General features: G+C 37.0%; 1 protein-coding gene across 1 annotated transcript in view; it reads left to right on the top strand.

Moving 5' to 3' along the window:
* ZNF277 (zinc finger protein 277) overlaps positions 1 to 25959 on the top strand; it is a 140474-nt gene that overhangs the window by 106672 nt on the left and 7843 nt on the right. Inside the window, exons 5-7 of the mRNA XM_079149366.1 lie at positions 5335 to 5426; positions 18600 to 18710; positions 20499 to 20631. Of these exons, the coding sequence (XP_079005492.1) occupies positions 5335 to 5426; positions 18600 to 18710; positions 20499 to 20631 (336 nt within the window). The remainder of the gene's footprint in view (positions 1 to 5334; positions 5427 to 18599; positions 18711 to 20498; positions 20632 to 25959) is intronic.

Genomic DNA, 25959 nt, shown 5'->3' on the forward strand with positions numbered 1-25959 from the left:
TTGTCTACATAACCATGGGTCCAGAGGTGGTTCTTACTAAATAGGCTGTTGCTATCACCATGGCAACAGATTATAATTGCTGGAAGGAGCATAGAGAAGCAGTTTCAATGGACTGAGTTTTAAAGATACTGAAAGAAAATGCCAGTAAAGCCAAAAGTTTACTTCCTGCTATCATACCTCAGATAAGGGTCCATGGAATGGTCAAAAACTTTCCATAAACCAGGCATGATGGCAAATACCTGTAATCCCAGCAATTTGGGAGGCTGAGGCAGGAGGATCGAGAGTTCAAAGCCAGCCTCAGCAAAAGCAAGGCGCTAAGCGACTCAGTGAGACCCTGGCTCTAAATAAAATACAAAATAGAGCTGAGGATGTGACTCAGTGGTTGAGTGCCCCTGAGTTCAACATCCGGTACCACCGCCCTGGGAAAAAAAAAAAGAAAAAAAAAAAACCTTCCATAATCTGAAGAATTAGGGCCATTTTACTACCAAGATAGTGAAATAGTATGACTACTCAGAAGAAAAGAAGAATTTCTAATCATTTTTGCATGTTTTGCTTAACTGGTAGGGTGGAAGGTGGATATGAGAAAGACATGCAGCATTCATTTCAAGCAAATAAAGAGTAAACGTGGTGGGAAGTCTTATATTTGGGGGAAAAGAACAAAAAGATAACATTCTCACCTGACCTCACCCTATTTAATTTGTAACAATAAAGATCATAGGGTAATATCCACTCTCCTTTGTTGCCAAGATATATAAGAAAGACTTGGGACTCTGGGTATTTATTGTAAATTGATACCATCTTTTTGGCAATTTTTTCTAATCAGAAGGCTTAGAAATACTTAACACTTTGTTGGTACTCTTTAGAATTTCTCCTTAAAAAATTATGTCAGAGATACATACAAAAAAATCATGTATGAAGAGGTATGTTAAATATTTATTGTTAGTTATAATAGAAGTATTCGGAACAACCTGAATATCTAATAATTAGAAGTAAATTATAGCTTAGTTATCATTAGATTGTAAAGCAATCAGCCAAAGATCATATATTCCCGTAATATTTAATATCCTAAACAAATGGTTGCTGTATAATATGAAATGGAAAAAAGTAATCATTTTACAATACTAGTTTTATTTTTAAATGCTATGTAAATGTAAAAAGACTAGAAAGAAATACACATGATCTATTATTACTGTATTTAGGAGAGGAATACTAGATAATTTTTTTTAGTATTTCTTAATCTTCATACTTTTCTACAATTAATACAAATAATAAAATTATAAAAATTTAAAAAGAAAACATGGGATATATTTTGGAAGCCATATGTATAAAACTTAACCCTTTAAATACCAATTAAAAGTTCCATGATCTAGAAAGTCCACTTATGTAAAATACCTCCTTTTTAATTAAATCAGGAATAAGGCATAATTGTATTTGCATATATTATCAATCCTGCTACTTTAATCTGTTCTGAAAACTCAAATTCTGAGAAACTTATCCATCTCTGACTCATTTCAGTGAAGTTTTTGTGTGGATACACTATAGGAAAGTTTTAGTGCTACCCTACCTCTCCAGATCTCTATTCCCTAGAATCTGAAACTGTTCACTAAATAGATCACAGAGTTTAAAAGCTCTGTATATGCATACGCTGTAGTGGGTACTTCTAAGAAAAAAACTATTGTATCATAAAAATAGCAACAACTTCAGCACCAAGTAGCTATGTAACTTTTAACAAGCCACCAGAACATCTCTTTATAGAGAGTTAAAAAATAGTTTCATGAAGTCCCTCTGAGCTCACATGTTTGGAAAAACCAGTCCTGAGCAGCATTAGTCAGAAAGGAAATCTTACTGGAGTAGAGAGGTTAGATGTGGTTAGGAGAAATAGAACATATTAATAGGATAAATAGCCATGAAGGAATAGGCATAGTGTTCACATTATTACAACCAGAAGTGCCAGATTGTAATACAAGTTGAAGCTCAACAAATGGAACAGAGAACCAGTTATGATAAACTACTGTGCCCCCTGTCCATTTCCCCCAAATATAGGGCCCTTGTTTATATTGATGATATTAAAATGAGAAGAATCTAATGCAGGAGTGGAGCAACAAATGGTTTAAGTAGCTTACCTTGGAGGAAGGTCTGCAAAGGACTTTAAAAAGAGTTTTTGGCAACACTAGGCATGGTGGTACACAGCTGTAGTACCAGCTCTTCAAGAGGCTAAGGAAGCAGGGAATTCCTTGATTCCAAGAGTTCAAGGCCAGCCTGAACAACATAGCAAGATCATGTCTCTTAAAGAGAGAGTTTGGGCAGTAGACCAAAGGAACATCTTGAAGAAATTTACTCAATAAAGATTATGGAAATTGTATGGAACATGCAAGATCAAAGACAAGTTGTATACTCTCAGAACCTATTTTGGTTGTAGATAATGCAGATAAATCAGCTGAGAATCCACAGTACCATGTCATGACATGTCATGACAGCATGGGAGTTGCTAGAGAATCAAAGAATGAAATAACTGCATGGTTTCAATACTTGGCAATCAGGCAGCTTCTTTATTGCCATTTCTATCGTGTGCACCTCTAATTTACTGCAGTATAAATTAATATCTCCTAAGAATAACCAGTTTATATACAGCTTCATGTGCCTATACTCTTAGGTTGTGCCATTCAGGTTCAACTGATAGAATTTAATTTTGACTAAAGAAAACTCTAGTTTTGACTCAGAATCCTTTTGTTTTTGCTGAATCAAAATCCAGAAAATGTTAAGGATAGTAACATTTTTCTTAGGGACAAAATTGGGGTCATACCATCATGATCTTGAGAAATATGAACCAACATATTGATTTTTAATGAGAGAAGTCTCATTGGCTGAAAAATAGGGACTGGCAGAGAAATACATGCTCAGTCATATTACAGAGTCATAAATAGTCATTATCAGAAATTTAGGGGATGAGGATGTAACTCAGTGATAAACAGCTTGCTTACAATGCAAGGCCCAGCAGGAGCAGCAGTGGGGGACTTGTATCTGCTGGATTTGAGGACTTTGGCTAACAAAGTTGTCAATAGTGCTTTGAAACTCTTGTTGGGATTTGTTTTGTTTTGTTTTGTTTTATTTTGTTAGTCAAACTTGGTTTGTAAAAGTTCAGTTTTCATTCCAGTATCTCTTTTCTTTGAGTTTTACTGTCAATTTCAACTTTCATGAAGATTCTCTTAAACTTAAAAAAGAATTTAATTTCTAATATATTAGTCTTATCTCTTTTACTTCTCCTGCTTTTATCTATCCACTTGTCACCAGCATAAAACCCTAACTTTCAGGAACTAAGAGGTATTTATATATGCTATATATGTTTGAAGTATTGAAGTAGACCTTTCTATTCTGTTAACAGAACTCCAATGCATTCCAATGCTAGAACTTCTAGAATTTCCATTAAGCTTCATAGTTGGCCCTCAGAAACTCCTGTCAGGTATAACAGTCTCCTTCCTGCCTGTACGTGTACAGAGTAATATTTAGCCAAAGATTAAAAGAATCCAAATACATGTTTCTTGGACCCGTTCCCTGTAGCTCTCTTGTGCCTAGCTTCTTGTACCACAGATTTCACCTCCTTTCACATACTAAACTCCTCTTTTTTTTTTTTTTTTTTTCTGTCCAGTGAGGTAGCTTTGGAGTCTAACTTCCCTATGTTGCAGCTTGTGAAATACCCACACCCCCGAAAGTAGAAAACTGGTTATGTAATTATATTTTTCCCTCAAGGATCACAACTCTGTGCTTTTATCTAATGCCTGAAAACAAACAAAATATTAAAGCAATTGGTTATATTGTAGTTTACTCTGAAAGGTAAGTCTGATATGTCAGAAAGCAGAAGTTCATTAAATTGATTTTCATCATTGTAGCTTCTTTGTGTGTGTGTATGTGTGTGTGTGTGTGTGTGTGTGTGTGTGTTTATTTTTTAATTTTTTTCATTGTGGTAACTTCATTTTTTTTTTTCTTGAATGGTTTAATATTTTAGATGTTTGGTGATAAATTTCCAGAAATGCCATATGGTGTATATTAATATAATAATCTAGATACTAGCCAGGAGCAGTTATACCTATAATCTCAGCTACTTGGGAAGCTAAGGCACAGCAACTTGGACCTTGTCTCAAAATAATTTTTTTTTTTTTTTAAACTGGGAATATAGCTCAGTAGTAGAGTAACCCCCTGGATTTAATCACTAGTACCACCAAAACTTTTAACTTTAAAGACTTCATTTTCCTTCAGAAGACAAAACAGGCAATAACTACCAGAAATGACAGTGAATAAGCACCAAGAATTTATGTGTTCTGAATAACAATAATATCCTACATTTAATTAACATAATTTGAACTTTTTTTTAATGATCCTGGGGATCAAACCCAGGGCATGCTAGGCAAGTGCTCTATCACTGAGCTATATCCCCAGCCTACAATTTGAGCTCTTTACATAAATTATCTGATTTATTCTTATAAACAGTGCTACAAGATGGTATTTCATTTTTATTTTTCAAATGAGGTAACTGGGAATTTAAAAGGTTTAATATTGATTATAGGTGAGAGCAAAATTTCAAATCTGAATCTCCTCAGTATTTCAGTGGTTCTTAACTGTTGCACTGAGTCAGAAATAGGTATCAAGTTGGATCCTGATGAACAGGTAAAAATTTGTAGGAGTGAAAAGGCCAAGAGAAATAAAATGACCTCTAGGAGAAAAAGTAGAGAACCACCCTAATTAAACTAGGACATAACCAGAGCATATTTTAAATTATTTGAATTGTAATGTAACAATATTATTATACATGAAAACAATGTTTTAAAAAGTGATTCTAGCTTGAAAAAGATGGATATGATAAAAGAAGAACTATAATCTGGTAACTCTAATAGATTTACTTGTAGTACTCTTATAACTGAATAAAAACTGGACTCAGGGTGGTGGCATTGAAAATGGTGGAGAAAAGTAACATGAAATAGGTCAAGTGAAAATTCATCAGAACTTAATTACAAACTAAACTGAGATTTAGAAAAAGGAACAATTAAAGAACCCACGTTTTTGTTTTAAGAAGGTGAGGATAGGAGACAGAAGGTTAAGAGTAGGATGGTAAAATCTTACTGACTTTGAGTTTCTTGTATAGCTGTCTAACTGGAGTGTTAAATCTTTAATGGTGCAGCCTTGGAGTACTGATGCAGAGACGATAATGGAAAAATTTGAAAAGATAGCAATTTCATGTGCTCCCTTTGTAATTCCACCCCCTTTTCCTCCCATTTCAACTATGATATTCACCAACTGTGTATTTATTAAAGATAATGTAAACCTGTTTCTACTTTACAGAAAGAAATTCTGGAACAACAGCAGCAAGAACGAAATGATACCAATTTTCATGGCATTTGTATGTTTTGCAATGAGGAATTCCTAGGAAACAGGTTTGCCATTATGAAACTTTAAATATTATCATATTTAATCTGAAAACTTGTCAAAATATCTGTAAGTGTTGGTTATATAAATTGATCTTCATAGATCAGTAGTCCTTTTTTGTGTTTGTTTTACTGTGCCTGACATCAAAGATGGACTGTGATTGCTCTAAGCAGACGAGGGGAATAAAGTGCCAAAAATAGATGTTTAATCCTATAGGACTTTTTAAAATTGGCTGACAGGCAAGACCATATGCAGCCAACTATCGCAGATGTACCTCTCTATACTAACTTGTTAATGCTAAATCTTTGCCACTTTTTAGTTTGGGGATTTGTTTGTTTGTTTGTTTGTTTGTTTGCCATGCTAGGGATCAAACTCAGGCCCTCACACATGCTAGGAAAGTACTTTACCCCTGAGCAACATCCCCAACCCCTGGTTTTTCACTTTTGAATATTAAAGTTGATGAAAACCCAAAAAAAAAATTAAAAAGTTGGAGTGTTATTAATTCTGCCACCAAGCCAATTTATCCAAAACAACTGGTGTACTACAGTTCATTTCTGGAGCTAATCACTGATAGTTAGCTTCAGATTCTACAGGTTTCAGGGCACAAACCCCAACACAGCTGCCCCCATTTTAGACACCACGCATAAATTAAGGGGTTCCCACGTTACTTGAATTTTTCACCAACCAGCTACAAAGTCAGAAGTTCCCACTGAAATTTTTCATTTGTTTGATATTCTCTAAAACGACTCATTGAACTCAGGAAAGCACTTTGCCTACGATTACAGGTTTATTGTGAAAAGACTCAGAGCAGAACAGCCAAGGAACGAGATAGATAAGGCAAGATCTGAGAGGGTCCTAAATGCAGGGTTTTTGTGCCCTTTCCCAAAGGAATAAGGACCTGTCACCCTCCTAGCACACCATTGAATTCATTAACCAGCAACCTCCTCTGAGTTTTGGTGTTGAGTTTTTGTTGGAACTTCATTATGTAGCAGTGACTGGTTAAATCGTTGAACTAAATTTGCAGCCTCTCTTCCCTCTCTGGAGATCAGGGTAGTTCAACATCCCAACATTCCTCTTAATCGTATTTACTGTACTTTTTATCATTATTTTAGTGTGTACTCCTATCTATTAAAATTTCTTATAAAACAGTTTGCTGTACTGTGCCAGCAGCAGCCTCATATTCTCATTCACCATGTCTCCTGATTTCATCAGGAAGCCACATTGAGTGCTTAACTTGTATCATCTAGCATCTTTTTTTTTTTAATATTTTTTAGTTGTCAATGGACCATTATTTTATTATTTATTTATTTATGTATATGCAGTGCTGAGGATCAAACCCGGGGCCTCACACATGCCAGGCAAGCGCTCTACTACTGAGCCATAACCCCAGCCCCGCATCTAGCCTCATACGTACATTCTATGATTTTTGCATAATGATGAAATTGCCTAATAACCTATTTTACAGAATGTATCAATTATTATATTAGCAGTACTGCAGGCTTACATTTATATTCTTCTATCACAGGGACATAAAAAGAATCCAAAGACAAAGGAGGTAAATAATTGACAAGGATAGAGGAATTAATACTCTCTTATTCTTGATCTATTTTTTATTTTCTTAATTTTTATGTTATTTCTAGTTAAAAATGACAGTAGAATCTACTTTGATATATTTATGCAAGCATGGAATATATCATTCTAATTAGGATCCCAGTCTTGTGAATGTACACAATGTTGAGATTCACTGTGGTATATTCACATATGTATGTAAGAAAGTTATTTCAGGGGCAGGGGAGATAGCTCAGTGGTAAAGTACTTGCCCAGTGTGCATGAGGCCCTGGGTTCAATCCCCATCACCATATAAAAAATAAACAACCATAATAAAATGATTTTTAAAAAATGAAAGTTATGTCATATTTATTCCACTGTCTTTTCTATTCCTATGCCCCTTCTCTTCCCTTCATTCCCCTTTGTCTAATCCATTGAACTTCTCTAATCTCCTTGTCCCTCTTACAGTAGGTTAGCATCCACATATGAGAGAAAATATTTGACGTTTGGTTTTTGGGGACTGGCTTATTTCACTTAGCATGATAGTCTCCAGATCCATCCATTTACCCATGAATGCCATAAAGTCATTCTTCTTTATAACTAAGTAATATTCCATTGTGTATATATACTACAATTTCTTTATCTCTTCATCTGTTGGTGGGCATCTAGGTTGGTTCCATAGCTTAGCTATTGTGAATTGTACTGCTATAAACACTTAAGTGGCTGTGTCACTGTAATATGCTGATTTTAATTCCTGTGGATATATACTGAAGAGTGGAATAACTGGATCAAATGTTGGTTGCATTTCTAGGTTGTTGATGAATCTCCATACTGCTTTCTAGAGTGGTTGCACTAATTTGCAGTTCCACCAACAATGTATGAGTGTATCTTTTTTCCCACATCCTCACCAACATTTAGTGTTACTTGTATTCTTGATAATTGCCATTCTGGTTGGAGTGAGGTGAAATCTTAGTGTAGTTCTAATTTGCATTCCTCTAATTGCTAGAGATGTTGAACTTTTCCTATATTAGTTGACCAGTCATACTTCTTTTGAGAAGTGTCTGCTGAGTTCCTATGCCCATTCATTGATTGGGTTATTTGTTTTTCTGGTGTTAAGCTTTTTGCAGGAACTTGTATATCCTGGAAATTGACTCCTTGTCTGAGGTACAGGTGGCAAAAATTTTCTCCCCTTCTGTATGCCCTCTCATTTACATTCTTGACTGTTTCCTTCACTGTAAAAAAAAACTTCATAGTTTAATACCACCATTTATTGATTTTTTTACTTTATTTCTTGTGCTTTAGGAGCTTTGTTGAGGAAGTCAGTTCCTAAGCTGATATGTTGAAGTGTTGGACCTACATTTTCTTCTAGTAGGTGTAAGGTTTCTGGTATAATACCTAGGTCTTTGCTAGATCTATTCTTTATCCTCCCCAGTACACCTTTGACCATGGAGTGTACTAGATATTTCTTTCAAACTATTTATGTCTGAATCTGAAGTATGTCTCTTATAGACAGCATATAGTTGAATCACGGTTTTTTTTTTTTTAACCCATTGTGCCAATCTGTGTTTTTTTATTGGAATGTTTCTTTTATGTCTAATATAACCTGGAATATACTTCTACCATTTTGCTATTTGTTTTCTATGTTTTAGATTGTTTTCTTCCTCTCTTCCTTCATTACTGCCTTTATTTGCATTGAATAGGTATTTTCCAGAATATGATTTTAATTTCCTATTAGAGTTTTTTATATTTTTGAGCTATTAGTGAATTCTCTGGGGATTACAAATATAATTCTAACTTTAAACAACCTAGTTCCACTTAATACCTATAACATAATTTCAGTGATGTATAAAAACTTTATTCCAACATAGTTTGTTTTCTCTCCCAAAACCTTTGTTCCATTGTGATCAAACAAGTTACATCTTCTTAATTACTGAGTTAAGCAATTTGTCTTTTATATTAGATAAGAGAAGAAAAGGGTTACAAAAATACATGTATATTACCTTTTATATTTACCTTTGTAATTAGCTTTGCCAGTGTTCTTTATTTTTTCATGTAGATGTGAGTTATCATGAAGGGTCCCTTCCTTCTATCCTAAAAGACTCCCTTTAGTTTCTTATTGGGCAGATATGCTAGTAAGAAATTTTTTTCAGTTTCTGTTTATTTAGGAGTAGCTTGATTTCTCCTCCTTTCTTTTCCTTGTTCATTTTTTGAAGAGCAGTTTTGCTGGACATCAAATTCTTGGTTGACAGTCTTTTTTTTCCCCCCCAGTACTGATGTCAACCCCATACCTTCTCATGCCCATAATTTCTGATGAGAATTCAAATGTTAGTTTTATTAAGGGTTCCTTAAGTATAATGAGTTATTTATTTATTTTTTTTGGTTGGTAACTAGCTTTTCTTTTTTTTTTTTTTATTGTAAACAAACGGGATACATGTTGTTTCTCTGTACATGGCGTAAAGGCATATCATTTGTGTAATCATAAATTTACATAGAGTAATGTTGTTTGATTCATTCTGTTATTTTTTCCCTTCCCCCCACCCCTCCCACCCCTCTTTACCCTCTATACAGTACTTCCTTCCTCCATACTTGCCCCCCTCCCTAACCCTAACTCTAACCCTAACACTAACCCTTCCCTCCCCCCCATTATGTGTCATCCTCCACTTATCAGCGATATCATTCGTCCTTTGGCTTTTTGAGATTGGCTTATCTCACTTAGCATGATATTCTCCAATTTCATCCATTTGCCTGCAAATGCCATAATTTTATCATTCTTTATGGCTGAGTAATATTCCATTGTATATATATACCACAGTTTCTTTATCCACTCATCAACTGAAGGGCATCTAGGTTGGTTCCACAGTCTGGCTATTGTGAATTGAGCAGCTATGAACATTGATGTGGCTGTATCTCTGTAGTATGCTGATTTTAAGTCCTTTGGGTATAGGCCAAGGAGTGGGATAGCTGGGTCAAATGGAGGGTCCATTCCACGTTTTCTAAGGAATCTCCACACTGCTTTCAGAGTGGTTGCACTAATTTGCAGTCCCACCAGCAATGTATGAGTGTACCTTTCTCCCCACATCCTCGCCAACACCTGTTGTTGCTCGTATTCTTGATAATCGCCATTCTAATTGGGGTGAGATGGAATCTTAGGGTGGTTTTGATTTGCATTTCTCTTATTACTAGAGATGTTGAACATTTTTCCATATGTTTGTTGATTGCTTGTAGATCTTCTTCTGTGAAGCGTCTATTCATTTCCTTAGCCCATTTGTCGACTGGATTATTTGAATTCTTGGAGTAGAGTTTTTTGAGTTCTTTATAGATTCTGGAGATTAGTGCTCTATCTGAAGTATGATTGGCAAAGATATTCTCCCACTCTGTAGGCTATTTCTTCGCATTGCTGATAGTTTCCTTTGCTGAGAGAAAGCTTTTTAGTTTGAATCTATCCCAGTGGTTGATTCTAGCTTTTATTTCTTGTGCTATGAGAGTCCTGTTAAGGAAGTCTGATCCTAGATCAACAAGGTGAAGATTTGGACCTACTTTTTCTTCTATAAGATGCAGGGTCTCTGGTCTGATTCCGAGGTCCTTAATCCATTTTGAGTTTAGTTTCGTGCATGGTGAGAGATATGGGTTTAGTTTCATTCTGTTGCATATGGATTTCCAATTCTCCCAGCACCATTTGTTGAAGAGGCTATCTTTTCTCCATTGCATATTTTTGGCCCCTTTGTCTAGTATGAGAAAATTGTATTTATTTGGGTTTGTGTCCGTGTCCTCTATTCTGTACCATTGATCTACCTTTCTATTTTGGTACCAATACCATGCCATTTTTGTTACTATTGCTTTGTAGTAGAGTTGAAGATCTACTATTTTGTATGTTAGGTATTTTCATTATAATGTGCCTTGGTGTGGGTCTGTTGTAATTTTGTGTATTTGGAGTCCTATAAGCCTCTTGAACTTGATTTTCCATTTCATTCTTCAGATTTGGGAAATTTTCTGATATTATTTCATTGAATAAATTGTTCGTTCCTTTGGCTTGTTTCTCTAGGCCTTCCTCAATCCCAATAATTCTTAAATTTGGCCTTTTCATGATATCCCATAGTTCTTGTAGATTCTGTTCATGATTTCTTACCATCTTCTCTGTTTGTTCAACTTTGTTTTCAAGGTTAAATATTTTGTCTTCAATGTCTGAGGTTCTGTCTTCCAGGTGTTCTATCCTATTGGATATGCTTTCTATGGAGTTCTTAATTTGGTTTATTGTTTCCTTCATGTCAAGGATTTCTGTTTGGTTTTTTTTCAATATCTCTAACTCTTTATTGAAATGATCTTTTGCTTCCTGTATTTGCTCTTTTAGCTGTCGATTGGTGCGATCATTCAATGCTTGCATTTGCTCTTTCATCTCATCATTTGCTTCTCTGATCATTTTAATTATGTACATTCTGAACTCCTTTTCTGTCATTTCTTCTGCCATGCTGTCATTGGGTTTTATTGATGTAACATCTAGATTTGTTTGCAGCATTTTCTTTCCTTGTTTTCTCATATTGTTCAGGTATCAGTGGACTGCTGAGATATTGCAGATTTCCTCTATTGACTTATAATGTCCCTGAAGATTTCTATATATATCCCCTCTTAGCCTTCAGTAGGCTGAAGTCTTGGAGGAAGTTGATAATGCGGTGCTCCACAAGGAAGCTGCCTCTCTAGGAGTGGTGGCCTTCAGGTGGGGTATAATCCCTGCTAATGGGCAGAGGTGCCTCCACTTGTTGACCAATGGTCACCCAAAGGGGACCTAGGCTGTGGGCTGAGGCAAGGCCTGTTTGGGCCTGAGTCTCTGGTTTTACCGTCCTTGTGGGGAAACCTCATTCGGCAGGGAAGACTGACCCGGGGGGGAGGTCTCGCTGGTCAGTTCCCTCCTAGGTTCCCCTCAATTTACAGCTACCGCCTGGGCTGGGCTGCCTTCCTCTGCAAAGTTCCCAGGGGCCCGGCCCTACCTCCTGGGCCTGGGAGCCTCACCCTTTGCAGATAAATCTCCTTAGGCTGCCCCTCCTCAGAGAATCTGCCCGCAGGCCTGGAAGCTTCGCTCCGCCCTAAGCCTGTCTCTGTGCGGCTCTTCCACCAAGAAACCTCCTAGATCCTGGGACCCTGCTCTGCACCTAATCGCCTGGCTATGCGGCCCCTCCTCTGAGCAGCCACCTGGGGCCCCATACAATCGCTCTGAGACCCAGAGACCCGCCACACGCCCTTCCTCCAGACAGCCGCCCAGTATTCCCGTGCGGTCACTAGGAGTCTAAGAAACTCACTGCGTGCCTCCACCTCCCACCAACCACCCGTAGCCCTGGGCAATCAATCACTCCGAGTGGAAGTGACCCTCCCCGTTCCTCCTCCTTCTCCAGATAACCCCCCGGGGGTTCAGGAGCGGTCGCTCTGACTGGCTCTGAATCCACGTGACCCGCTGCACGGGTCCTCTGGGCAACTGCCCGGAGCTCTGGTGCGGCCACTCAAGACCAAGCGACCCACCACGCTTCTCCTCCAGGCAGCCCCACTGTGTTCAGGCGCTGTCACTTTAAGTCCAAACAACTCACCACTCGCCTTCTCCTCTGAGCAGCCGCCTGGAGCGCTAATGCAGTCACTGCGAGTCCAAACGACCCGCCGCGCTCCTCCTCCTCCTCCTCCTAGTCCTCCAGGCAGGCCCCGGGGTTCAGAAGTGGTCTGAGTCCAAACAGCTCGACACGCAGCCCCTCCTCTGGCAACCGCCTGCAGCTCTGGTGCAGTCACTCCGAATCCAAGCGGCCGCGCTCCTCTTCCTCCTCCTCGTCCTCAGGGCAGGCCCCGGGGTTCAGAAGCGTCGTTCTGAGTCCAAACAGCTCGCCGCGCAGCTTCTCCTCTGGCAACCGCCTGTAGCTCTGGTGCAGTCACTCCGAATCCACGCGGCCACGTTCCTCCTCCTCCTCCTCAGGGCTGGCCCCGGTGTCCTGAGTCCACACAGCTCTCCTCGCCACTCCTCCCCTGAGCAGCCGCCGGAGCCCCAGTGGTTGCTCCGAGTCCCAGCGCTGTGCCGAGCGGCCTCCTTTACGGCGCTCCCAGTTGTCCGCGTTCACTGCTCCAGCGGGGGGAGGGATGTCTCGCCGGCAGCTCTACTTCAGAAAGTTTCCTGCGTTTCGGGACCACCATCCCATCCGGGACGCCTTCCCAACGGGTGAGAGTCACCCGGCTGCTTTGTGTTGGTCCCAAGTGTCTCAATATCTCCTCTTTTGAATCCTGAGTCCTGGAGCAACATGAAATGCAGCCACCCTCTAGGCTGCCATCTTCAGAGATCTCTATTTTTTTTCTTTCTACTTTCAAGACTCACTTTTTTTTTTTTTAACAGACTGCATGTTGATTCCTTGTACACAAATGGGGTACATCATTTTGTTTCTGTGGTTGTGCACTATGTACATTCATACCATTTGTGTAATCATCCATGTACATTGGGTGATGATGTCTGTCTCATTTCACAATTTTTCATACCCCCCTCTCATTTCTTTCTACATAATCTAAAGTTCCTCTATTCTTCTTTCACTCCCCCCCACTCTCATTATAGATCATCCTCCACTTATCAGGGAAAACATTCAGCCTTTGGTTTCTTGGGGATTGGCTTATTTCACTTAGCATGATATTCTCCAATTCCATCCATTTATTTGCAAATGCCATAACAGGACTCACTCTTTGTCTTTGCCTATTGACAATTTATATCTTGGTATGGATTTCTTTGATGTCTTTTATTTGAAGTTTGTTGATTTCTTAGACATTTAAGTTCATGATTTTTCATCAAATATGGGAAGTTTGCAGACATTATTTCTTCAGATGTCCGTTCTACCACTTTCTCCCCATCTACCCCTATCTTTCAAAAATTCTATTATACATATGTTGGTAGAGGATGGTCTCTAAGGCTCATTTATTTTTTTTTAATATTTTTTCTTCTATACCTGTGCTAGAAAAATCTCATTTGCTTAGTTTTTAAGCTCAGTGATTTTTATTTCTGCCACCTTGAAGCTTCTTTTGAGTCCCTTAGTAAAATTTTCATTTCAGTCATTATACTTTTCACCTTCAGAATTCCTATCCTTTTGTGTAATTCCTACTGTATTTATTATTGTTAAATGTTCTTTGTTTGATAAGATATCGTTCTCATACTTACCTTTGATTCTTTAGACATGGTTTCCTTTAGTTTCTTTGAACATGTTCATCTTAGCTGACTTAAAGTCTTTGTCAGCATCTGAACTTCCTCTTGAGTAATTTCTGTTGACATTTTTTCTTCCATGTATATGAGTTAGGGTTTGTTCATTTGTTTGCATATGTCGTAATTTTTTTGAACACTCAACATCTAAATAACATAATGTTAAAAAAAAATAAGAAAATAATAAATAATACAATGGGGCAATTCAATCAGATTCCTCCCCTGCTCACCAGGGTTTTTATTGCTGTTTGTATGTTTAGTGACTTTCATAGACTAATTCTTTAAACTGTGTGCTCTTGATCATATGTGGACTCTGAAGTCTACCCAGTTACCTTAGTGTTCACTAATGATCAGACAGAGATTTCCTTAAATGCCTTGAGCCAATATCTCTTCTGTCCTTTGTCTAGGGTTCAGTATGTAGGTTGAGGAATGCCTTCAACCCTACATCAGTTTACAACCCTGCCTTAGCCTACACTTTGTGGTTGTGTAGATACTCAGAATTAGCAGCAAGAAAAAGATTGGGGTCTTCTCAGTTCTTTCCTGAGCTTGAACATGGGTGTGGCCTTTTAGATCCCCAGGAATATGTCAGAACTTTCAGATTTCTCTACAGACATCTCATTCTTGTTCTTTTTAGGTGTTTTGGCTAGGCTGTTATTTGCCCCAATCAACATTTTCCTCAGGCAACTGTGATGTTAAAAAATTGTCACTGATTATTTTTGGCAAATGTCCTGAGGGTAAGGAATTTTCAGACTGAGTAAACTTAGATCATATAAAGACAAACCCTGTGGATGGGACTTTTCTCAGTATCTGACAGATAAATAGTCATGATTCTTCAGGAATGCTCCACTCCTCTTTTGCCCCTTCCAGTACGCGTGAGGCTGCCAGTTTTCAAAACTATGATGCAGCTAACGAGCTAGGAATGGAATACAGCAAATTAAAGCATCACAAGGCTCACCATTCTTATCATTTTTCTTAAATAACTGCTTGTTAATATTTTCATAAGCTTCTGGTAAATTTCCAGAGTTCCAAAAACAAAGTTGATTTTTGACAATTCTTGACAATTTTTGCCCATGTCCTAATTGCTTTTATGGAGGAACAAATTTTTCAGACATCCTTATGAAAGTTTTTCTCTCAAAACTTCCTTTAACTTAATCCAGTTTGCCCAAAACACCTTTATAAGTTTAGAGAAGACTGATAACAGAAAATATTAAACTAGGAAAAAAATGATTTTTGGAGAGAACTGTGTAGGGGAATTTTATTTCTAAAGTGTAGAGAGAAAACAGTTTTGAGAAAAAAAGTTCATGAAGTAATACTATAAGTGAAACTTCATTTCAACCGAAAATGTGTTAATTATATACTCATAATTATTACATGCCTTTAAGAACTAATAGGGATGTGAAAAAGATGTAAATGTGAAAAAAAATTATGAAAACTCTAAGTTTCTATGAAACTTGTAATTTGAAGACAAGTTGCATGATTAATGATAAAATTAAGTTTGTAAAGAAGGTAAGGAGTTCAAATACTAGTTAAAATTGCCATGTGGTTAATTTTTCTGAAATGAAACCTTAGTTAACTAGAAATTTATTTAAATTTAAAAAATGAATTCAACAATTTAGGAGATCATCTTGACTGATCATAAATAACTTTGTAATCTTAGATGAAGCAGATCAAGTAAAGCAGATCTTTGCTCCAAAGCCCCAAAGATTTTCCTGCCTTAACCAACCAGCTGCTAAGGTTAGAAAAGTGAGTGCAGGTGATAGTGACCTCGCCCCACCTTCTCAGTTTACATGAATAGGCTGAATTAACCAAATGTTGACTTAACTAGCAAACCATTTAGATACTTATATTAGGGTTCTCCGGAGACATAGGATATATACACACACACATATATATATATATATATATATATATATATATATATATATATATATATATATATGATATTATGGGAACTGACTCACACCATTAGGAGTTACTAGAGAATACAATCCCTTCTTTAGCCTGCTGCCACTCTATCTATACTTGACTGCCCTTTAGTGCCTGGATATCAGTCTTGGAACGGGAAGGAAGTCCTGCCTGAGGCTGGACCACTCCTTGTTTTCCCCCCTAAGACACCAAAGACCATCGTCGCTGGCTCTTTGCGGTTCCAAAATCCATGGATATTTGTCACCGCCTGCAGCAACAACTTGCACGGGTCTTATGGGTGGTGGAGTGGAAACTGAGGCACTTCTATCTTTCTCTTTAGTGCACTGCTTTCTTGCTTGTTTATAGAGATAGAGGAAATGAGGTTTACTTGCTTTGAGAGGAGAGAGAGAGAGAGACTTTGCTTATCAGAGAGAAAGACTTTGCTTAAGAGAGAAACTTTGAAAGACAGGCTTTGCTTAGAGGAAGAGGCTTGCTATACCTTTAAGTCCTGCATCCTGTGAACTAAGGGTACGTCCACCTAAGGTGCCCTAGTGATGCGTCTCAGTTCTCCGTTCCGTGATCTGCCTTCCGCCGCTGCCCCTACTCGCTGCTGTATTCTTTCTTCTGGCTGCTATTTCTGCTAATGGCTGCTGTAGCGTGTTTTTCTCTCTGGCTGCTGTCCTGCGTGTGTCCTTCTTCTCCTGCTTTTCTTCTAATGGCTGCTGTGTCTCTGTCTCGCTCCGCCTACGCTTATATCACCTCCAGGGCGCGGAGAGCAGGGCCACGCCTCTTACGCAAAGATTAGGCTAGACGCTCCGAGCAGGCAATTAGTGCTCGAGAACACATGCGCATACATTGTGTGCATGGACGAGAAAATCACCTGAGTGTGCTTCTGACAATTAACCTCCTCGCTGCCGATGTGATCAGGCGCCATCCCCTCGCTGCCAACATGGCACAGCCCCCAACAGACCATTAGATTATAGCCTGGGGCCAAGCAAAGACTGTTAACTCCACCAAACCTCTTCTTCCGGCAGGCCTGCCTGTTTTGTCATTTTATAGAACTCACCTCAATCAAAAAAGCAGTAGTAATGGTAGCAATTGAGCAGGAGAAGCCTCCCAGCAAATCTACTTGCTTTGAGACAACTGCCTGTTAACACTGTTCCCCTCACTTTTAAGACCTGGTTGCCTGGTTAGCAGACTCAGAAAAAAAGAAAACTTTGGAGCCAGCCTCGGTTCTCATGGGCACATTCACTATGGAGCAACAACAGAACCTAGAATCATGGAAAACTTCCCAGTATCTTTGGGAAGATCTACCTCTGTCTAGGCTGCCCAAGGATAACTCTTGTAGGCCCAAAAGCCTCTGTGAACTACCCCAACAAGTACTTTTAGTCATAGTTATCAGCAGTAGTTAAGCAGTTACACAATTGAGCCACAGATTAACAAACATATCTCCTACATAGTAAAACGAAAAGGCCAATAGACATATTTGGAGATGTTTGTTCTATTTCACTTTCTCAAGAGAAAAAAATTAAAATTTTTCTCTTCTGCATAGACTAATCAATAGGCTGGTCATTGGGTTTCCAGTTCATCATAACCCTTACAAGTAATTAGACCTATTAACTGTGGGTTCCAATTAGATAAATATCTATGATCACAGGTTATCTTACTGTTAGGCAGTTGTTTCAGCTCTTCCTCATTGTATTAGTCAGAGTACTCCAAACAGACTGAACTAATAGGATACATGTGGGGATTGTGATACAAGAGGAAATTTCTTAGAGAAACTGATATATGCAATCAGAGAGGCTGAGAAGTTCTATGACCGGATGTCTAAGAGTTGGAGGAGCATGGCTCAGTCTGAAGGGTTATGAACCAGGAAAGTTGATGGTGTCACTCTCAGTCTGAGGCTGAAGGCTCAAGCCTGGGGCGACCAGAATGAAGTCCTGGAGTCCCAAAGCCAGAGAACCAGGAATTCTTGCATCCAAGGGTGGGAGAAAGACAGTTTCCCAGCCTCAGAAGAGAGAGACCAAATCATTTTTCCTCTGTTTTTTGTTCTATCCAAGCTGATTGGATAGTGCCCACCTAAATTAACAGCAATATAGTCCACTCAGATTCATGACAATTTCCTCACAGATATAGCCAAAATTACTTCACTGGTTCTATAGTATTTCTTAATCCAATAAAGTCATTGTGTAAAATTAACCATCATACTTATCATGAATTATAAAAGTAGAGGAAGCACAATTTATTTAATAGGTTAAAGAACAGAAGCCTGATATTCCTATGGAGGACACCCCTTCCAGTATCAATTAATGGAACAAATTTCAGCCTTTCAGTACTGATGTGATTATGTGTGTACTTACATACTTTATAACATATTACTCCTCCATGGCTAAAATTTTTATGCCAGTGCTTAATACTTGCTTATTCATTCTTGATTATTGTCATTAAATGGTTACTATTCCTAGCCCGATTTGCTCCTAAATGATATTTGTAAATAATATAAATGACTCAAATTTCTTCATAGATCTGTTCTTTTGAACCACATGGCCAGAGAGCATGCTTTCAACATTGGATTGCCAGACAACATTGTAAACTGCAATGAATTTCTATGTATGTTACAGAAGAAACTTGACAAGTAAGTACTATTTTATGAAACATGGCTTAAACCTATTTTAATAATGGACTCTGTTGTGAGTTTTTTAAATTGATTTAATAAAATTTATTAAAGAAATGGAAATATCTTATGTTGGAGGAATTTGCATTTTGTACAACAGTCCTCATTTTATGTAGAGTACACTGCCTTAGTGTTTTTACATATTTTAATTAAAATATGTCATATGTCACTTATGCCAGTGTACATACCATATAAAATACATCATACAGAGTATGAAGAATACTCATCATCTAGTCCAAGAAATAGAACATTATAATTCCTTTGACTCTCCATTTGCTTTTCCCCTTAGTATCTCCCCAGAAATCACTATTCTTAATTTTAAAATTGGAATTCCTTTACTTTCATAGTATCTTTTCTACATATTTAGTAAAGAAATATATTTTCAAGTTATTAGTTAATTCAGTTTTATGTGAGACATGGCAGACTATATGCATTCTTCCATTCCACCTTTTACTTTTCTTTCAAATTTGTACATAATACTCCATTGTCCCAAAGTCTTATTCTAGCAACCTTGAATATGTAAGGCTTATTAGCCTGTTGAAATAATGCAGGAAATTTTACCAAAATGAATTACCAAAATGACTTTAAAAAATGTTTGTTTGTTTTTTTGTTGTTGTTGTTGTTTTGGTTTTTTTAGGAAAGGGCCCAAAGATATTTTTTTCACCCAGAACCTAGTTTTTGAAGAAAATGTAATGCTTACTAGCCTGGAATCTCAATTCACTACATTAAGAGCAATAACATTTTATAAATGAAATATTGAGTGATACAGATTAGTGATTAAAAAAAAAGTTGTTAACTTGACCTCTTTTATTGTTATTCAGTTATGTTAAGATGAATCATTTCACTTGTTAGATGACCATTCATTTTTAAAGTAAGACCAGATGTGCAGTCTAATAGGATTAGCAATAATGAATATCAGTAATCACCATATTGACCATAGTTATTTCTATGAAAGAATGTACTTATTTCTGTAGCATAGAAAGTAAAAGAATGTTTAATAGAAATTTTAAAAATTCAGAATTAGAATTAAAACATTGGAAGATTACAATCATTGAAAGTTCATGTAAAAATGATTAGATTTACTCTGTGTGATTCTGATGACTGATGGATAAAAATTGCAGGCAGGATTAACTATAAGATTTGGTAAGGAAAAAGACATTTTTGTTAGTAATTTGCTCAATACTGGTAATTTCTGCTTTATTAAGTGATAAAATACCTATCAGTGGAGATATTCAAGGAGAAGGCATATAAGAGTGATATGAGAAAAACAACCACTGTGTATTTTTTTCATATATATGTTTGCATAATAATTCATAATACCTAATAAGTGCTTGAGAAATATATATTAAATTATCAGAAAAAAAATTCTAAAATCTAGGTATTCAGTTTAGAAATCAGAAAATGGCAACAGAGAGGACAAATATTTTAACAACTTATATGGGTACTAGGGACTGTATCTAGAAATCAAACCTGCAAATTAGTTTACAGGATTTACCAAACCATATGCTAATTATTATTTGTAGTAGAAATAGTTAGTGCTAGTTGCCATTATAATTATTTGAAGAACATACCTACATTATCATTTTAGAATAAGTGGTTTGATTACTAAAGCAGCAAGATAATTCCAATAAGGATAGTTCAAATATTTTGTGTGACCTGAAATGAATAAATACACCCTCAATAAAGGTCTCCCATAGCAACTATCCAAGAAACTTGTTAAATCTAACAATCTTTGTATATTTCTTTTAGTTTGCAGTGCTTATACTGTGAGAAGAACTTTAGGGACAAAAATACACTTAAAGATCACATGAGAAAAAAGCAGCATCGTAGAATCAATCCTAAGAACAGAGAATATGACCGATTTTATGTCATCAATTACTTGGTAAGGCTTTCGTTTCGTAATTTAAAATTTAATTGCAATACTACAAACAAATCTTTCTAAAGGCCAACTAATGTTTGAATAAGAAATTAGTACAAAGGTTAACCTATAATTGAAGAACACTTTCAAGCAGCAGTTAGCAATGGTTTACAAAGCATGATTTGATTTGATTTGATTTGATTTGTGTTTGATCTGGCAAGTATTTATATAGTAAAAATATCATGTCTCTAGAACTCACAGTGATTATGACCAAAAAAAGAAAGATGTCCACATACCATGTACCACTTAACGCCTTATCTGTTGTCTTGAGGCCAGAGACTGCTATTTTCTCTTTTAAAAACATTTGTTGAGTACTGGTGTTATATAAGATAATTATTTAAAAGCAATTTTTTTTACTCTTTCCCTTCCTCCTCAAAAAATTCTCCCCTTCCTCACAAAACATATATCATCTTCATTCTCTGTACCAGTTTTGGGTTTTGTTGTTGTTTGGGGGTGATTTGATACTGGGGATGGAACCCAAGGGTGCTATGCTGCTATGCCACTAAACTGCATTCCTGCCTTCTTCTTTTTTATTTTATTTTATTTTATTTTATTTTATTTTATTTTGAGATGGAGTCTTGCTAAATTGCTGAGACTGGCCTCAAACTTGCAATCCTTCTGCCTCGGCCTCCCAAGTGACTGTGATTTTAGTATGTACCACTGCACCCAGATGAACTGGCTTTTTTCTTTTTATGATATGGGAATTGAACACAGGACCTTGCTCAGTTTATTTCCAGGGATGTTTTTAGGGAAACCAATGCATTTGACTATGCAAGGCAACTTTTATTTGTTTGTCTGGCAGGGTGGACTAACCAGGTTACCACTCTGAAGATTTTAAATGCACTGAAAGCTCTCCTTGCCCAGAAACTTTGATAGCATCTGCTGGCTTCTATAGATTACAGTCTCTGGGGTACAAAAAAGTATTCAGTTTGGGCAAATGTCACTGTGGGGTATTTAGAAATATGGGAAGGATTTTGGATTCACACATTGGATAGGGCTACTGGCCCTATCCTCCATCTCCCAACTTTTTTATTCTATATAGTGAAGGAAAGAAACTACTCACAAAAAAAGGGAGTTAAATAATTCTCTAGAGGAACTGAAAGAAAGATGGGGAGTTTTGTTTCTGTTACTTTCTTAAGCAGAAAATATTGGGTTTTGTTTTGTTTTTTCTTCTCAATATGAATGAATTAAAATGCAAAGTCATTGGCCACTAGAATATAATCAGTCCTTTTATCTGTTGGATAGAAACAAGTATATCCTGAATTATGTTGGAAATCTCTACTCTAGAATGGAATTTTTGTCTGTTCTGATATCTATATAATAGTCAACTGAAATTCCCCATGAGAAGCGAGTTTAGCATGTGTTTGAAGATTGACTCTAGGAGGTTGCCATGGTTTGCTGCAAATGTTTTACAACCAGCTAAAGGCAAAGGCACCCTTTGAGTCCTTCAATCTTCTGTTGAAATCATTTGGTTGTACTTCCTAGAGCAAATGCAGCTTCAGGGCCTAGCTTAATCCAATGGGGAGTGGACTTCAGTCTTATTTCTAAGAAGTATTCACCTACTGCAGCAAACTGTAAGAGTAATTTAATAGTTCTTCCTTCTGGGGCTGTTTTAAGCTAATATTCAAAAGCTTGGAATTAGTAGAACATTATGCAACTGGAGGTATTTACCTTTTAGAGGGTACGCCAAATAATCTACACAATAATATTCTACTGGCATTTTTTGAAAAGTATACTTCATTCCCAGGGCATCAAGTTATATGACTGTTAAAATTGAAATAATTGATAGGAATACCAGCTATACCTGGGGGAGCATGCTAGATTATAATGGCCACATAGGGTCCATGTTTACTGTGGCAAATGATGGCTCAAGAGAATATAAAGATTTTAATAGATATAAAATGAAAATTAAATCACAACTTTAGGGTAATATTGACACAAGTCATTTTTTTTTAACTATTAGAATACTGATTATGGGCCTGCCATCATCCTAGGTATTTATATTAAACTTAAATATTTAGGTATTAATATTAAACATAAATATTTATATTAAATCATTTAATCTTAATCACATCTCTATGACACAGGTATTATTATTAAGCCTATATTATAAAACGGGAGACTGGAACATAGAAGTTAAGTAATTTTTCCAAGTTCATATAACAATGAAAAGTATTTATCTTTTGCACCAGTTTTCTTCATTTTTCTAGTTGAGATAATACAAGTAACTGCATCTTATACTTTTGGTTAAGTTTTTGGTTAAGCAGTGGTATTGATTTCATAATAATATTTTCACCCTCCCTTGCCTCTTTTATAACAAACTAAAAAGTGACCCATCACATCAAAGTAAGCTAACTTTAATCTCTCACCCACAGACCCATAGCCTCAGTAGCACTGTATACCTACCTTCCTAATGGGGCAGATAGCAAATAACTGTAAGAAATCGGGGAGAGGGGAACTTAAATTTGTTAAGATGCCTTAGCATTATGAAAATACTGTAAACATCTTTGAAAAGGATTGAAGAAGCCTGTAAAGTCTCTAAAGATCCGTAATGCCTGAACTAGAGGAGTGCTTACAAGCAGGCATCAATCTTTAATAACATTCTAGGAATAGTTTAAAGAATATTGTTGTACATGAAATGATACATGGAATGTGACTATAAAAGATTGTTCCCAATAGTAGTAATGTGTAATTAGGGAAAAAAAGAGGGCCAACAGTTTCTCAGTTTTATTTTAGACCCCATTTAATATGAAGAAAGAAGAGTAAGTCATTAAATAAAGAATAAATTCTTCTAAAATTTTACTTAAGCAATGAACAATGATGGTAATGCTTGCTTCATTACAAAAAAAATTTTAACAAGAGAAACATTCATGGTTTCTTCCTCCGAGAGAAAAGGCTGACATGAGCATGCACGAAAGACAGAAGAATTGTTATATTGGTAGTCAGTGCCTGGATATCCATTTCATTGACTTCATACATTCTACATACATTTAGGTACCTTCCAGGAACCAGATGCTAGAACAGGAAGTAAAATATTGCATACAGGGTGGTGATTTGATCGGTACTCTGAAAGAGTTCAAAGGAAGGCATGGAGACAGACATATGAGCACATTTGTTTGAACTCCTTGTAATGGTGTTGACAGAGTCAATATTTGACCCCTCCTGTATCATATATGTGCTATAATTGTTATCCATCCATAGAGTTTTTCACCTCCCAAACACCTGTAGAATCTCCAGTATGCAGTGATGAGATTGTCCAGTATATCCTGGCAAGTGGCACTCCACAACAGTTATCAAGGTGGGAGAACCAAATTGACAGGTTCCTTTTTTCTTCTTAGGTGAGATTATTTCTATGTTTAATAATTCATATCCATTTCTGAATTATAACAGACTTGCAAATACATTAAAAATTCTTTGCATAGTCTAGATTATCTACTTCAAGTTCTTGGTTCGTTTTCTCACAAACAGGAGTTCAATAAGATAGCGAGGATGGTTAAGGGACAAAGTACCAGTGAGTTTCACCACAGTCAGGTACTCCTGCCTCAGAGAGCAACAGACTGCTTGCCATCTTTGGGCCTTTGGCTACATATTCCTAAGGTGCTCATGTTTCAAGTCCTGAATGTTTCTAAAGGGAACTATTTTTTGCCATGATTTTATCATTTGAAAATTTTCTACTCTTACAAGTATACAAAGCCATGTATAACAAATGTGGACTCTTAACCTGTCTGTCATGGTTTTATTATAGTTCACTCTAATGTGTTCACATTTTAAATGTTACTGTATTTGTAATTGTGTGTGTGTGTGTGTGTGTGTGTGTGTGCAAGCGCATAATCATGTGTGTATTAGGGTGCTGGGTGAGACCTTTTCTTTTTTCCTGTGTTTTCTTCCACCCTCTCATTGTTCATAAGCCATCTGATGCAGGGGTTTGAGGGGGTGTTCTGAACATCTTTACTGACATGGCTTCCAAACTTTGTTTTTCTTGTATCCTTTGCTTTCCTGAATGATTCATTAGCAGGCACAGCCTCTTAATTAGAGAGTTATGTGCTTTATTTTTTGTAATTTTTTTTCTCTGTGGGTCTTGTTCCTATGATAAACCATGTATTTAATGTACAGAAGTAGAGTGCTTTAGGAAAGCCTGGCCACTGTCACATGCTATTATTTCTTAATATACTAATGAACATAGATTTCTATTTTCCTCTCAAGTTTGATAAATTGTTGATGTTATATTACCTAAATAAATTCTCATATGTTGTACTGAACACCATTACACTTTTCAGTTTGGAAGTTTGACAGTGTAAGATGTTTTTTGTTCCTTTTGGCTCAAAACATTTATTGATAAGCATCCTTTTCCCACATCATTTAGAATGGTAATATCACAGATGGTCTATACTTGAATAATATCTTGCAGCAATGAAAGCATGACTATAAGTCCTTATCCAGAGAGATTAAGTATGGCAAGAAAGATTTAATTCATTGCCAAACGTCCAAAAAAGATCCTGTTAACAGTGTAGAAGCCATTCTTGATGTCCTGAACGATGTTCAGATGCTTTGTGATAACTCTGGGAAGTACACTGTAAAGTCCAAATTTACTATCTGTAATGACATTATGGTAGATCTCTACATGTTTTCAGGTAGTGACAAATGCTTAGAACAGTAAAACATGACAGAGGAATCAAAAGTAACTTGGAAGAGAGGAATGTTGTTTTGGATAGGCTAGTCAGAGGAGGCGCAGGTGGGATAGTTTAAACAGAGTCCAGGGTGACTGAGCCAGCGGAGCCACTGGGAGGGCAGTATTTCAGGTAGAGGATGCAACAAATATGAAAGAGCTGGGTGGCGTGAGTGTGCTGTGTCCAAGGCATAGCAAAAAGACTGGTTTGGAGTAAACTGGGGAAGGAAAAAGGTATTGAGAAATGAGGGTGAAGAGGGAGCCAGGGAAGGTATGAAGGTCTCACAAGCCATGGCCAGATTCTGAATTTTGTTCAGAGCGTGAGAGGGTTTGTACATACAGGGAAGAATCCTTTTGAAAGACTACTGTGGCTGCTGTTTGGGAAGTAGACCATAGGGGACCAAGAGTAGAAACGGAGTCCATTTAGGAGGTTGTTTCAGGATCTCTGCCAGGAGATATTAGTGGCTTTTTTAAAGATTCCCAAGAGTCTAATATGTATCCAGAGTTGAGAAACAACTGATTTAAATTTAAGAGAAAAGGAACTTGATTGCAAGGAGACTACTGCTTCTACAAAAAGAGAAACATTGAAAGCATATTAGGATATAGCTATGCTTACCACTGAAATA

Source organism: Sciurus vulgaris, assembly GCF_902686455.1.
Source record: "Sciurus vulgaris genome assembly, chromosome: 8".
NCBI classification, from domain to species: Eukaryota; Metazoa; Chordata; class Mammalia; order Rodentia; family Sciuridae; genus Sciurus; species Sciurus vulgaris.